This window comes from Portunus trituberculatus, chromosome 27, assembly GCF_017591435.1.
Source record: "Portunus trituberculatus isolate SZX2019 chromosome 27, ASM1759143v1, whole genome shotgun sequence".
In the NCBI taxonomy this organism is placed as follows: Eukaryota; Metazoa; Arthropoda; class Malacostraca; order Decapoda; family Portunidae; genus Portunus; species Portunus trituberculatus.
The window spans coordinates 13,111,254-13,128,095 of record NC_059281.1 but is presented as its reverse complement, the minus strand read 5'-3'; the positions used below and the strand labels follow the sequence as shown (position 1 = coordinate 13,128,095).

The 16,842-nt window shown below is 38.3% G+C and overlaps 1 protein-coding gene across 10 annotated transcripts; it reads right to left on the bottom strand.

The window, feature by feature from the left end:
* Positions 1–27: 27 nt before the first annotated feature.
* On the bottom strand, positions 28–16,802 carry LOC123509586 (heterogeneous nuclear ribonucleoprotein 27C-like). 10 transcript variants are annotated; one of them, XM_045263994.1, is made up of 10 exons: positions 16,646–16,802; positions 13,324–13,531; positions 12,816–13,002; positions 11,238–11,320; positions 10,508–10,636; positions 9,889–10,156; positions 9,502–9,570; positions 4,315–4,567; positions 4,011–4,030; positions 3,404–3,531 (listed from the first exon to the last, which is right to left on the bottom strand). In XM_045263994.1, exons 1-9 carry the CDS (start codon positions 16,741–16,743, stop codon positions 4,021–4,023), a joined length of 1,305 nt encoding a protein of 434 aa, XP_045119929.1. In that variant the 5' UTR covers positions 16,744–16,802; the 3' UTR covers positions 3,404–3,531; positions 4,011–4,020. The 10 variants fall into 10 exon arrangements, with proteins under 10 accessions (XP_045119927.1, XP_045119924.1, XP_045119933.1 ...); XM_045263995.1 differs by having other exon boundaries at positions 3,405–3,531; positions 4,319–4,567; XM_045263992.1 differs by lacking the exon at positions 4,011–4,030 and having other exon boundaries at positions 28–3,531.
* Between the last annotated feature and the right edge of the window lie 40 nt (positions 16,803–16,842).

The following is a 16,842-nucleotide window of genomic DNA, read 5'->3' as shown; positions in this document are numbered from 1 at the left end:
CTCTTTGGGGAGTATTAAAATGCACAGTAAGGATCATGGCACTGTCATTTTGTTTTAATTCCAATGATTCTGAATGCATAAAATTACAAACACGATACGTACAGCTTCCCACACGACCTTGGGTGGCACTAGTAATTTTTTTTTTTTTTTTGTGGATAAAACTGAACAAAGGAACAGATACAACAAAACCAACATGATCCCCAACACTTGCAGCCTCCCACCTGTTAAGAAATGAAGGGTCAGATACTTCTACTGACACACTGTATCTGAGGGACACTGAAACTATCTTCTTTCAGTTGTTTATATTTTGCCGTTGATCTGCTGCTGTACATAACTAGCAGGATTGTACAAATTAACTATCTCTAGATTTATGTTCTAAAATGTGGCACTCGTCTAGTTTTGCAGCCTTAACCCTATATGTACAAAGTTCAAATAAAAAAGATGTTCATCACTGTATAGAAGATCTACTTAATTCAAAATTTTCCCTGATGATGTTGTATATTACGACAACGCTGTAATGTATTACATCTAAACATTTAAATTTCCTGGCTCACTCAGTCTTAATGTAATGATTTGAGCATGATTCATGTGTGTTTGTAGGCACACAGTAACTTACTTCACAAAGAGCTGCAACAGAAATAGTTCCACGGGCCAATAATGCCATCATAATGTCATCGTATCAAATTACAGGTCATTGGCGCAGCAATAAACACACCCCACGTCCCTCCCTCACTCTACCACATGTACAACCTCTTTGTTGTCTTTTAATTTAATTTAATTACACTTTAAATCAATATAAGCTTCTACTTTGAAGGATACTTTTATTAAAATTGATTTATATTAAATTAAAAACAAAATTGTCATAAGAATGCAACCTCATACTTTTACAAAGCTTCATCCCATCTGCATAGGTATCTAACTTATCCAATGAGGCAAGAGGAGCACTGCAGAGTGGTTTGGGAGTGGGGTGACTAGAACACCACCTATGCCAAGCAGATCCACCACTTGCAAAGGGTGCAGGTACTCATGCTTTCAAGATTATGTGCATAATCTGACCTTTCTACCTAATGATGATAGAATTATAACAATAAGGTAATCAACCAAAACATCTGATCATCCTCCAAGAAAGAGTTGGTAGGGGAGGGGAGGGTGAGAGAATTTGTTTCATACATATGCAATTATTATCCTCCCCACCCCAACAGGTGTAATTCAAAGTCTGTACACACTTTGCAATACAAACTATACACAAGAAGAGTAGTGAACACCTGCAAAAACATAAGCCTCCATCAAGCACCCTAAACAAGTGTAATCATCTGAGCACACACTGCAGGAAGATTGAGGTTGAGGAAGGGTGACAGCTTCCAAACATAACCTGCAGCATCACAAAGACTTCTCTTAAAACCCACTCATCAACTGGAGACAGGAAACTGATCTCATTCTCAACACTGCAAAGCTAGATGCAGTTCTACAAGGCAGCGAGTCTGCTCATCAGCTGCAATATGCAACTTTTGCCACCTTTTAACATCATAACATTTACCATACTTTGCAGCTGCTCTACATTAAAGTTTTGTACCAGTCCTATTACATTTAAAGGCAGCCGCATTAAATCCTAACATGTTTTCAACCACTAAGCCATTTGAAGCCATCTGAGGCAGTTCCAGCCAAACCCAGCCATGTCTGGTATAAAACAGCCACTGAACTACAGTATACAATGTCCTTTGTTACCTTAAACAAAAATATCAAGTATCTGGAGGAAGATGGCTAGGCTTGGCTGTTACCACCTGGCCAGAACTACTGAAGACAGGTGTGGGGAGGCAGTTCCTCATAAACAACCATTGCAGGGGAGTCAGGTTTTTTTTAAATTAAACAGAATCCAAAAAAAAAATTGAACAGAAACAGTACACATCAGTTGCCAAGTGGCGACACACTCAATCATTTACACAAGATACCTACACTTAAACCTCCAGTATTTCATTGTTAAAAAAGTCTTTGTTATGTACAAAATATAGGCTAAAACTTAAAACCTAAATGCTGTACAAAAGGCATCGGTAGACTAAGCTTATATTTCAGTATCAAATACAACGGCCTCAACAGAAGAAATGAGCACATTAACCAATCTTCTTAACAATTATTGTACCTAAAATTGTACAGTTTAAAAAACCACTGCACCAAATACTTGCTTGTTTACAACCGGGAAATTCACATCAAGCCCATACAGTACAGGACCCAGAGCAGCACGACCTTCAGAAAAACAAATGATGTAATAAGCACCACCTTTCCTGCACACCAAAATAAATGATCCAACTACTAAAGTTTCATCAAGTATTTCTAAGCAGCATAAGGAGTGTCTACACACTGTATTTCTGTTGCGACGAGGTATTAAAAACATTTACTTTATCATTATACCTTAATCTTACTCAGATATTAAAGAAAATTTACAATAGTAACAACAATAAAATTATGGACTATGTCTTTAACACTAGTGAGAATCACAATTTTTTTTTACCTAGAAAAACTACCTTAAAAAATTAAAGTGACATACATGTAAAATATGGTCAATATTGCTCGTCCACTTTCAAAAATCAAAATAGCTAGGAAGAGAGCAAGTGCCAAAAAAAAGTGTATAAAATTACAATTGAAAATGAAAAAAGAAAAAGCAGAAAAGTGGTCCTGTACAGGGCAGTTCTTGATACGAGCTAATCTTTGGTCTCTGTGTTGTCTTACTTCTAACCTTAGACCAGGTGGATAGAGGTTTGCTGTGGTGGGCTTTGAAAAGTAGTGGTGGAGTTGTGGTGATGATGGTACATTGCTCGATATTCAATGGTAGGCAATACTGGGATGTTCTCGCTTTTTCAATTTTTTTTCTTTTTTTTTCTCTTTGATAACATTTGTGTACTGTTTGTTGTCGCGAAGGAGGCATACTGTTTCTACTACATACCTGCTTCATTACACTGTGCCCATAGTGGAAGGGTGCCAATTACCTAAAATACTCTCAGAGCAGTCAGCATTGATATTTTCTTAGGAGGCTAAGATATCATTAAGCACTGAAAAAATAATTAATTTTCAAAAGATTCAACACTCTAACATTAACATTCTGAAGAAGCTCGATACTCTCCTGACAAGTTACACTATCAGAAAATCTGAGCAATAGATCATTTGTTTAAACAGAGGCTATTTTCAAAAGGTACAACCACAATAGAAACAGCTACATCCCGCACACAAAACACCCTCAACCCCATGCTCCCACTGCTGATGACAGCGAGATGAAGACTTTCCCCACACAAACACCTGACAAGTTGTAGTTCTTACCAGACACACAATGCTCCTAAACAACTTTTGTGGTTCATTCCTTCTGATGCATGGCACTCTTCCAACATGGGCTCAAATCATCTACACAATGAACAGTCAGAATCCATGACTATAGTGAGATATATGTCTTTTGCTCAGCATCACTGGGTGAAGGCCGCCCATTGGCATGTGGATCCCGACCCTCATGCATGAAGTAACCCTCACTACCATACTGAGCTGCCCCTAGAACACAAGAAAATCAGTTAGCACACATTCTGCTACTAAAGCTATAGAAGATAAAAATAATGATTCAAACCATTAATAAAATTTAACTTTACCTTATTTTTAAAAACCCATTTGTTTAGAATTTTGTCACTAATTCTAGAGAGCCACAACAAGTGTTGAAGGCTTGATACAAAGAGACTTTTTCAATTTGAGTCTTTAAAATTTGGTATAAAAACTAACTCATTCTTTCTAATAAATTGTAGGAAAAAAATAAATTAAATTTGGCTAAATCTGTACAAATTGATAAATCATACATTTTGCATAAAAAAATAAAAGAATAAATAAAATAAAAGTATAACAATAAAGAAATGATTCATCAAGTAACTGTTAAGCACACATTGAGAAAGACCAGGTAGGTGATGCGATGCAGGAGTGTAATCATCTAATCTTACTTGCCAAGGTACCTTCCTGAGCCTGACTAGCTAACTCCTCCTCACCTGGGCCTTTTCAGCTTAGTCTGTGGGAAATGGTTGAAGGCATTAGCTGTGTTATTTCTCTACATTAGCTTCTGTAGGTGGTCGGTCTCCAAAAGCTTGGGTCCCTTATGATAAAATTAAATGTGACATCGGAGGCTCAACTCTCAGCTGAATATTATATTACAGTAAAATTTGTTCTGCAGTTACCACATGTAACAATACATAAAACAAAAAGATGACTTGAAATATCAATGGAGCAGTTTGGGAGGTCAGAATGAGAGTCGAGGAGGTCCTGTTCACAGAACGAAAGAATGTGAATACTTACTCACCCTGGTGGGCCGAAGCTTGACCTGGGGCCCCTCCATCGTTGTACCCACGGCCATGGTTGAACGCCACAGCTGCGGCAGCGGAGTTCTCCCCACTCATCTGGTTGTAGTTAAACTGTCCCCAGGAGCTATAATCGGCAGAAGCTTTCCCACCAGGTTGAGGACCTGCTGCAGCTGCAAGGTTTGGAGAAGGAGCGCCAGGTGCCCCAGTCATTAGTGCACTAAGAGGTGCATTTCGACCATAGGGATCCCCTGAAAAGCCCAACACCTAAAGTTACATAATGAGAAGGGTATGCAATTACTGGAGTACAAGTAGCTTCTCTGAGTCCTTTATCTCTATTCTTGAGGACTATCAAATTTTAATCATTTCAAGAACTGAGAGTGCATGAAAATAGCTGAGTTGAGTCAAAACATAACCTGATCTTAATGAATTTGAGTAAATACAACTAGACACAAAGTACTAATATCACTTAAGCTTCAAAAGAAGAAGCACTTACATCTAATCATAAGAGCAGTATGGGCTTTTAAATGCATAATACTGAATAAATATAATCATCTATCTGCATGGGTTAAAGGAAGACCCTACTAACAGCTTATTCCCACCGAGGTTATCAAAAGGGGGCAAGCCAAAATTCTATGATTACATCTTCTGCCAACCCAAAATTTTGCTAATTTGCCATGCACCACCAAATACTATAATCATTACACAAAATACAAGCAAAATTAATTGATATTGTTATTATACTTGAGAGCACTCTTAAAGACATTTTAAGAAAATAATGGTAGTAGTAGTAGTAGTAGTAGTAGTAGTAGTAGTAGTAGTAGTAGTAGTAGTAGTAGTAGTAGTAGTAGTAAAGAGAAGTTGTGGTAGCTGTAGTGGTGAAATTAGGAAAATGTTGTAGTAGTAGCAGCAGCAGTATATCGATGGGCTGTGTTAATACCCACTCACCAACCAAAGAGGGTTACTACCATGTGTCAACTAGTCCTTTCTATGGTACAACTACCCCCAACCTAGTAGTGTGCATTGCTATACAGAACAGGAAGTGTAATAGACTCATTGCAAACAAGGCCCACTAGGATAGGTCTTATCTTAAAGCTAGAGTATTGTCTCAAATGAAAAATTAACTCGCAGCACTTGTTAAGGAAGACTGAACAAGCTAACAAGTGTTCTTAGAAGATAAATGATGTTAAAAGGCAAGGAAGAAGCAAAATGCAACATATTATCAAAGGAGGCAAAGAATGGGCATTACTGAAACAAGAGTCCTTTAGCATTTTTCACCAAGACTTTTCCCTAATCCCTTATTGCTACCCTAACCACTCACTATTTACACTGAGTTGACCACACAGACCAATTGTGAGGTGTAGTTATGCAACATTCACTAATATAACTTATGCCTTATGGTATTGGAAGCTTACGAATGCATTTCCATTACTGAACTATCATATTGCACACAACATACTAGTACTTATTCACTACCCATCACAAAGTTGTTTACTCCACATACAATAGAGCTGAACCAGATTTGTTGTTAGTTTCAAGATGGAATAACAAACACACTGCATCAGTCAGGATGTTGCGACTGCAAAAGGTGAGACCTTATGTATGTGTATAGACCTAAGTGACAGATCAACTAGTAGAAACTAGAGATGAACTGTTACCTGCCATATTTTCAACACCAACTATTCTATCTTCCAAGATATGAAGAATCAAAATACCACAGCAAAGAAGTCCCTGTAGGTTAATCTAATATACATCTAATAAAACAAAAACCATACAATTGTGACTGACTGAATACTTAATCGAGCTAACGAGTGATACCAAAACATTCATCAGTACTAGCTAGGACAGCAAGAGATGACTTTTTGACGTGTGCTGGATGCCACTGCAGTCAGCTTTCCTTACTTCTTATCATTGTGTGTTATTTGTGTCTCCCTCAAAACCTACTTTTCTGAGGCAAATAAATAAACAAAACTACTATAATTAATAAACTGCTGATAATGAGCACGTTCAGGGCAAAGATTTTCCATAAATTAATTGCAAGATGAAGGCAGCAAAAGCTTGCAATGCTTGAAAACCTTAGTTGCTTAGCTTCACACAAAGAAAAGCCATCTGAATATCTTTACAGTGAAGTTGAGAAAGCAAATCCCAAAATACAGAAAAAAAAAAAAAAAAAAAGCCCATTTGCACTAACTTGGGACAGCACCAGTTAGCTCAAGCCTCCACTACAGCACACACACACGCACGCACCCCCACACACACACACACACAATTAATTATATCATTGCAACAGCAGAAAATGAGCTTTCAAAGCTGCCCTCAAGTGTCCATCCTTTGCCATCATGGTATTACATTTTTCAATCCTATCAATGTCATTCGTAACCAGTATTGTGACCCTAACGGATGTCTTCTGTTTCCATTCAGTTGCAGGATTTACTTCGTTGGTAAACGAAATACTTCTCTCCTCATCATCATGCCTTTCAATAATGCCATCAATATATTATAGTGATTTTAGTTTATTAAAAGGACCCCAATAGAAAATCCAAGATCTGACAATCAACTTAAATTAATGTCAAACACCTACTAAGAATTCCCAAATGACCTGCTTTTCAGGATAATACTCCACACCATACAGCTGAGCCTCATGATGACTTCACAATAACACAACTCATTAGCCTATAATCTAACAGAAATGTTATTACATAAAACCTCTGGGTAAAAATTAATCAATACAATCTGGCAATTGTGAAAAAAAACACACATCCAAAATCAATAAAATCTATTTATGGATGCTAAATTGATGGAAAAGAAAGCAGGAAGACTGAGATGAATAGTTTGAAATGTTCAAGACTAGAGGATGATGGAATGATCAGTGAGACGATTTAAAAGTCTAAATGTAGTTTATGTACTATCTTTCTTTATGTTACTGAAATTATACCTACAGTACTAGTCAAAAATATTGCAACCACAGGCTTTGTGTATATACACATCCTATATCCACTGAACTCATTCAGTGCTAGCCTTACTTGAAAGTACAGAAGACCAACTTTGTATGATACACATTTATGCATATGAAATAACCCTCCCACTTATCTCCATGCTAAATGCATTGACCATTATCTTAACGAAAGAAATGTTCTGTTTTCCTATCTTTTTTTTTCTTTCTTTCTTTCAATCCATGCAGTAAGGCTCATGAAACACCACCACAAGTAAGACATTCAGATCTAGCCTTTCCCATTATGTTTCTTAGAATTCCATGCAGCCAGCCTCAGTCAGGAAGACTGTGAACACCATGATAGTTGGTCAACATCAGTTAAATTCTAACCCCCAAAACATGAGAGCAGTACAGTAGGACCTTAATATATGCAGATTTTCAATGTACACATTTGCTAGAAAGCATATTGTATATGTACACATTTAGTAAAAAAAATTTTTAGAGCTCAAAACTTAATGGAAGGAATAAAGTTACTCAGCGAGCAAATCACAAAGCCTACCCCATTTTTTCTTTTAATCCTTTAAGATATATTACATTACAAGATGAATCAACAACATGTACAGCAAACAGGAATGGGCCCAGAAGTCATTAGTTCTTCATGGAAGAAACAAATGGAATCAAGCATAATTAGTCTTGTCTGAAGTTGCTGGCATTTGCCAAGGGGTCCTGAAACTGCCCAATGTGTCAGACCAATATTGTATTTTTCAGACCATAAATGATAAGACAGATTTTAGATGAAAAGTGCAGAACATGTAAAAGTAATAATGAAAGTAGTCAGTGACAAACTTCCAAAAACACAATTACATAACAACAGCACTGTCTTCATAGAAGAGTAAGCTCACATCTGTCAAGAGACAACTTTCTTAGATTTAATATCAATTCTGCAAGTAGTTTCAACTTTTTAGTTGCTGCTCACTGACATCAGGTCGCCATTGCTCCCATATCTCAGCCTGTCTCATTGAGAGATATGACAAATATCACAAGTTGCTGCTTGTTTCAACAACAGCAAAACACCAAGACAGCCTGGTTTATTATCAATCTTATTTCTTTAGAAGCAAGCTTAGTGTATTTCAATCTAAAAACATGATCTCTCCAATGATTTCACCACTGTTCCATAATCAACTTGGTGAGCTTTGAAAATAGATATCATGACTGGGGCCCAGACACTTCATGAGGTATTGTACATATGTAAATGTACATTGGTAACCACACATGCTAAAAATTCTTTAGTAAAAAGAAATATAATTTTTCAAAAAAGCCATTGCATATCCCTACTAGTCCCTCTTTCCTTCTCCTCCACCCATGCCAACCACTTGGTGCTGACAATACTAGCCATAGTTGTGTTTTTCACTTATGTGTAGAGTTTGATTACCATTTGTGTTTGAACAAACTAGTCCTTCATGTGACAATGTTGTGTATTAAAAAAATGGGGCCTTTTAAAAGGGGCTGGGCAGTAATTAAAGAATATAAGTTTTAAATTTCAATACATGTGGGTGTCTATTATATAATCACTGCACATAGTAAGGGTCCACTGTACTAACTAATCCTTCAGTGAGATTTAGTGTTGCCTGGGTCTTCAAGGTTAGTTGTAAGACTTCTGTACACAGGGACAAGGACCCCCAAAGCAAATGTCAGTAAAACTCCCAACATGTACAAATCAGACTCCAAAGGGAAGCCCAAAAAAGCCCAGTCAGGAAATACTGTTAAAAGACTATACCCATGACCACTTTGGCTAAGAACCACCAAAACTCTACACAATCAACTGGAAAAGAATTAGAAAAACCTTGCAAAGGAAATGCAAGCTTTCAATAATTATCTAAGGTTGGCATATGTAAAACAAGAAGGCATTAAGTGAAGGAGATGATATGGGATGTTAGCAGTACTGTGACCAGCTATGAACCAGCAGTCCCGAGATCTTTCTCAACTACAGCTCCACACACCTCTTGCCTTCTTCTCAGCATAGGGCTTCAACATAGGCTTTTCGAGGCAGTTACTGAACAGTACTTCTCTGGCAAACTTTACTGTGCACAACTCTAGCCTTTCCTGGCCTTTAGGTTTTTGATTTTTCTTACAGTTAATAAAAAAAAAGTTGGTTTACTTCCTCAAAAAGCCATAATCAACTCCAGCATATGTATATGCCATAACAAGAACACCAATGTGCACAGACACACACACCCGCCATGCACGACTCACGTTCGTGTGGCTGAGGTGTGGAGGGAGAGGTGGGGGACGTCCAACCCCACGTTCCCCCCTCCATGGGCCCTGAAACACACCCCTCCGTACTTATCTCATGTCATGGCACTCACCACTAATTATTATGAACATCCATAGGAGGTGGAATTGCTTTTTTTGACATTATATATAGGCAGTGGATTTAAAGATTCTTTTTTCACATTTCTTAATGTTCATAAAAGGTCCTTAAGAGTTCAATCTATGTATGAATTCTGACCTTAAGACAAAACCTCATACATATGCAATATTCATCTATAACATTTACATCATACCTGTCAAGACAGGACACTATATGGACTATTCTGAAAGAACAAATGGTGTTAAGCAAAACTCAAAGCCAACACTCACCGAAGCTGCCATACTGCTGGCCTCCAGGAGAGCCATAGCTAGGAGCTCCCCACTGCTGGAGTTGCTGGCTGGCACCCCATCCCTGATAGCCTCCAGGGCCCTGAGGGGCACCATAACCCTGTGGAGGATATCCCTGTTGCTGTGGGGGAGTGCCCCAGCCTTGGTAGGGGCTCTGCACCATTCCCTGTGTGCCCATGTGACCTCCCATCTGACTGTTGTGAGGGAGCGGTGGACCCATAGGAGGCCCCATGTTCCCAGGTCCCATTCCCTACAAAGATAAATCACACACTTAAGTCAAAAAGTAGATACACAATGCTATCACACAAACATAAATAGATATCAATATTCAGTGTACTGCCAAGCAGGTTCCCTTTAAGCAAGATCATTGACCAAATTCAAATATTTTAAAGACTTCTTAAGTAAACCACTGTGGGCCTGTAAAAAAAAAAAAAAAAAAAAAAAAAAAAAAAAAATGCATCAGCTCACCCTCCAACTTCATGACTTCACAACTATCCTTTAAGTTCAGTGGAATATCTAGCCATCCATCATGCTATCAATCCCTTCTGAGGCTACCCATCAAAACCCTTTATCTACTACTACTACTACTACAGTTTCTCACATTGTTGAGGCCTGGCATCCCAGGTGGGCCTACAGGCATGCCCCAGTGGTTGTCAGGATGAGCACCCCACTGTCCTCCCTCCTCCTGGGCCTTACTGGTGTCCCGTGGCTCAGCCTTCTTGATCTCCACCTTGTGGTTGGATAATAATGGTGGGTTAAAAGAGGGCACCCTCAACCTCTACCAAATTGGCTCATAAGAAAAACATGAGGAATGAATTGTACATTTACAAGGCAAATTAAAATTTAGGCAAACTTAAGCATACAATTCATCCTCATCATTCATCTTTAAATAATTACATTTATATTTACGAAGACTTACCGTATTTGTTCTTAAGACAACTACAATGCACCTGGTAACTAAATGAAGATAGTCTTTTACATCTAATATTACAATTACACTTACGAAATGTACCAGAGTGCAAAGCTTTAACATTAAATATACTGAAGCATGCATTTTTGGTAAGATTTACTTCTGGAAAAGCTTTCAAAGATTACAAAATATATTCAGATTGATTTGGTATAGCAAAACTGAGAATTATGAAGCATTTGACTCAAAAAATTCATTCCAGAAGTTTTCCCAATACCTGGGAAGCAGAACTACCCTTCTGGGTGTTTTGATGAGCAATATATATTAAATCAATCATTCTCATTGCAGATAAAAATTTTAACAAATTCATCAAGAAGGGAAGTCTCATGATATAGTAAAAACTAAAAATACTTAAAACTAATACCTGCTTTCCATTTATGTTGACAAAGTGCTCTGCCACCGCTCTATCCACTGCCTCTTCCGTTTCGAAGGACAAAAACCCAAAGCCTAGTGTTGTGACAATCAAACAGAAAAACAGCTTAGCTTAGTGAGGAAAGATTGGACCTACCTATTGTGAACTACCTACTAGGTGGGTGCAAGACACCTATTTCAACCAAGTCATCACACTCAAACTTTGACGCAAGGCAAGGTGACTAATTATAACACATGAAACATGGAATGCAACTCATTAATACAGAGTACTTGTACCATACACACAAAAAATATACAAATAAATAAAAAAAAATAATGAATGAAATATCAATTAATTAACTTGAGTGGGGAGGAGAAATGTACTTGAAGTGTGATGTCTTAGGAGTAGGAACAAGTACACAACAGATGGTCCATGGTTGACAGACATAAATACTTGATCTCCCAAGACTCCAGTCATAATTCATCACACAATGTTCCCTCAAAGCTTCAAAGGGTTAAAACTGCTGTTTCACTTCCACAAATTTCAATTGTGGAATGATGATCACCAACACCAGCAACCCAAGCCCTGGGGAACATCCTGACTGCACCAAAGTCTAGGCTGCTCTCAAGGAAAACTAGTACTGGTGTGGAACATGTTTGTGGTTGGCAATTGAAAGGCCAATGCACTAGAGAAACACTCCAGCAAGGCATTACTCAAGGAAAAGTTACTCCATCCCCATGATGGGCCCTGATCCATCACACAAATTTGCTGCCACACTTGGGTAATATGTATAATTTTTTTTCCTTACATACATGAAACAATAAAATTGAGGCATTTCTATGACATATACTTAATCCTTATGAGCCACATCAATACTTAAGAAATAGTAAATGCCTTAAATACAATCTTATTAATAATTTTCTTAACATAATACAAAAATATTTATCATGCAGCAATCATTACACTATATTATCAGTACTTGGTAATTTATACAAAAAATCTAGTTATATATTAACAATGGTTTATTAAAAAAATGAAAAGCCTAATTAATCAATTAGCTAGTAGATAATTAAATTAGTTCAACTGCTGCATAAAAAACAATGAACATAATGACGTTTTCTCTTTGGCTAACATGCACCATTGCTCTCAGCCAATCAATCAATCAGTCAATCTTGTATTTACTGAACTTTGTCATTTTTCACAAGAAAGCTTATGTAGCTGAGCATTGTATAACTACCTTGCATTTATCAGGCAGAGCTAAAACCCAAAAGAATTTAAGTGTTTGATTATTTCTTTGCTGCTATTAAATTTTCTATGAAGACAGCTGAGCATAGGGAAATTGGGAGGGACCACACTGCCTGAATCTAAGCAGTAAAGGGGAGGGGGTAAGAGGGAGCCTGCAGCAGAGCAGGTTAGCACCAGCATGCAAAACATTTTTCTGGGTAAGGTTATAATCAATGCTCTCAAGACCAATGTTTCAGCAATGAACATAATTAAACTTCATAGTATGTACAATTTAGAGAAAACAAAAGATATCAAATAAAAATATGGGAAGCAACATCTGGATATGAACAAATGTTTTCAACCTACCTCTTGATTTCTTCTTCTCCTGATCAAACATAATGACCACCTCCATCACACCACCAAAACGGGAAAAGAAGTTACGTAAATCCGTCTCAGTGAGGTTGGACGGCAGGCCACCCAGGAACACCTTGGGCCAGTTCCCATTCCTCTTCTGCTTCTGCATGCTACGTGGGTTGCATGCTTTGGGATCAATCTGGAAATCACAGCATTCTTAGTTTTGCTGTGCATAGAACAATGACCTCTGCACACTAACTATACCAGATATTTTCTAAAATTTCAGAGTATGGATCCAAATTATATACAATTGTCACTGGTGTCAACCACGGTACAAATAGGAAAAACTCTACAAAGTAAAGCTCTTTAAGTAACAATAAACAGAAATCTGTAGCCATCTGCATGACAACTATGGTGTGAAATTTAAAATCACTCTAGGAGCAAGCTATCACAGGAATAAGACTGAAATAATAACGAATTAACACATCTTCAATTGCCTTAGTACTTTCCCAATACTCACCGTACGTCCATCCAGTTCGTGCGGTCCACTCTTTAGCACAGCATCCACTTTGTTAGGGTCTGCAAATGTGACGAAGCCGAAGCCCCTTGACCGACCTGTCTCGTTATTCTTCATGACCACGCAGTCTATCACTTCCCCATACTGGCCAAAATAACGTTGCAGTGACTCCTGAGTGGTTTCCCACGACAGGCCGCCCACAAACATTTTCCTGTAAAAGATGACAAAAGTCTATTTATTAAAACTAAGTTGTGAATATACCAAGAATCAGCAAGATTTTAAAAATATTCACTAAAAACAATGTGGCAGCTCAAGTTTCAAGATACAATCTACTACAGATTAAAACTATTTTACTATACTGCAACATTTGAGTTTTATGTGCCTGTAGTTCAACTAAGGCCTATTATATAAACCATATACACTGGCAAGTTATAATCATAGCCATTACATTCATATCCCTTCAGTAACTGACAACAACAATGCTTCTCCACAAGGAAGGACAGTTGCAACCATATGCCACAAGTCCTCAAAACATTCCCTAAATCTAGATGAAACACCATCTTAGCCTTGCCTCAAGCACATAATTTTGATAAGGTTGAAGGCAAGGTAAAAAAAAAAAAAAAAAAAAAAAAAAAAGAAGTTGCCATTTCAAACATGTATAAAAACAGTAATTATAGCTGAACCAACAATACCCATAAAATTCTTCTTAATATTAATGTGAAGAGCAACATCAATTGAATTAAGAAGAGCCTTTGCCTGTGATAGACTTGATCTACTTATGTGTCTACAGTGTGTACCAGGACTGGTCCATCAATCCCACAGCAGGTAGCCCAAATAAATCACACATCATTCACACTCTTAGTTCCTGTCAGCCTCTAGTGAGAAGTCATGGGCCTACTTCAATTCTGAGAACACAGCAGATATAGGGTACTTCCTACAGAACCCAACACCCTAATACTATATACTAATGAACCCCAGCAAGTGTCCCCATCCAAACTCCTATGGGTTAAAAAGACAATGTAATTTTCATACTCACCCCTATTGCTTTTCATTTATCTATACAATGCACAAATACTATAGCCTGCTGCACAACCATTCTGAGCTTTCTTTACTCATTTTGGGCAGAGCCTATCTCTTAAACCTTTCATTGCACATCTACCTACATTTTCATCTTTCAGTCTTCCATTTTCTCTGCCCATACCTACTCATCCAAATTCTCACACCACTGCTCCTCTTAACTCATTTCTTATTCTACCTCTCCATGTTATTCTCCTCAAATACTGATTCCATTGATTTAAGATACAAAATCAAGCCACACAGGAAGGCAATAGTTGAATGGTGAGGTGGAACTGGTTACATCTTTAATATACTGTAAGATGTAGAGGTGCTGCATACACATTTAGAGTAGTCGTATAAACATTAACTACAAGACATTCAAGTTATGATACAAAATCCTATCAGAATTGCGTACTTACAATTGCAGCTCTCTTCTCTAACTTATACACTTCTAAATATTGTGTAAATCAATTTCTTGCCTAAATTTTATCTTATGCTTACTTCTTGACCAACATATATATAGCAGTTATTTTGTCAATTAAGGATTTTCACCATTGTATAAAATAGTATTCAGTAATCATTCCAATATGCAAATCTAGAATGTTAAATGTCAATGGAGATAAGCCAACTTACACACAAGTTTAAGACTGCAAATGGTTAACCACTGAAGATGGCATGATGTGATGACACCACTGCCTGAACCTACATAATGCAGGATAATTGAATAATAAAAGAATACTTAAAACCAGCTGAAAAGAAAAGCAACATGTTAAAAAATATAAATATTTCCTGCAATATTATTCTAACAGCATTTCATGAGTTATACATGACCATACAAGCACAGCCAATGTGCAAGTACAGTACATACCTTTCAGGATATAGCAAGTCCATAGACATTTCCACTGTAATGTGATTTGCTTCAGCAATCTGCTAGGGTACTATAACTCTCTTGTTCAGCAAATATAACTGTACCAATAACAAGAAGTCGTGTGGCACAATATGTCAGTGTTCAAAATCATACTACTCCGCTATGAAATAAAATATTCCCATAAAACAAATAAACTAATGAATAAATATATATCCTTTTAAACAAGATAAGGAACCACAGCAACTCAGGTTATGTGAATACCTATCTGACTGTGAAACTGCCACAGGTCAAGAAAAGCTCTCACTGAGAGAGAGAGAGAGAGAGAGAGAGAGAGAGAGAGAGAGAGAGAGAGAGAGAGAGAGAGAGAGAGAGAGAGAATTAAATAGGTACAAGTTTTGAGTAAGATTTCAATACAAGTAATCAAAATCATCAAGTAACCGTAGTTGTATTTGTACACCATTATCATTTACTCATAAGTAGCCAATGAAATAAGTGCACCAATCAAACAAGCAATCAGTAGCTGATAAACTTCATTCTTCTTGCACTGTTATTTTTTCCTAAGTCCTTAGAACAAAGTGTATGTATTTCCACCTCTACATCTCTCACCGTAGGTACTAAATATCAGCGAAAAAATGGTAAATAAACAAATATAAAGTCAAGAAATTAGTAAATAAAAGTAAAAAAAATTGAGAAGTGTTAATCTACAGGTTTGGGGACAACCGCAGGCAGGAAGCATTTCCTCCAAGCCGCGTGGTTCCCACATAACCCACAACCACAAGTAATTTCTGGTCTGCATCATCATATCTGTGGCCTACTGGAAGCAATTGGCACGTCGAATAATTCTCAAACACACACGGAAGCTTTCATCGGCTCCTGGCGTCCCTCGGCATCCTAAGACGACCCACGCCAGGCCCCCACACGCTAGGCCGGCCTCACCCCCTAACAATGCCAGGCACACGCAGCACCCACATACCCCTCTGAAACACCCCATTTAAGGCACCCATTGACACCACAAGCCTCCAAAAGGACCCAGGGGCATACCAAGTTGCGCTACGCGGGGTAAAAATTACTAAAGTTAACCTGGAGAAGACGCCTAGCCAAGGTTCCACGAGGGAGGGAAACCACGCTATTCCACGCTAAAAAGGACGCTATTTAGCCCAATTGCCACTTTACACTTCTCCGATACCCTCTAGCATGCGTGAAGTAAAGCTGCGACCAAGATGAGAGCATCAAGGCGTAAAGGAACGGGTAGCATTGGGCGAGAAACACGCCAAAAGGGCCTCGCCTCGTACCCAAACAAACAGAAGCGCGTGGCACCAACACCCGCCGTGTGCGCGCCATAATATTTACCAGCTCTCACGACCTCCCCGGGACTTATTTCCGGCGTCAAAGACAACTTACCCTTTCTCCTCGCCATCGTGGGGCATATTCCGTCCCCGGGGTCCGTTGCCACCGCCCGGGTGAGCCATCATATCGCGCCATGCACTATCTTTCTTCATGGTCTCGCCGCCGCACGCCGAACATGGAGGCCGCGCGTCCTCCCCCAGGTGGCGCCAAAAATCCAGATGGCGCCAAACACGCAACTATTCTATTTCACT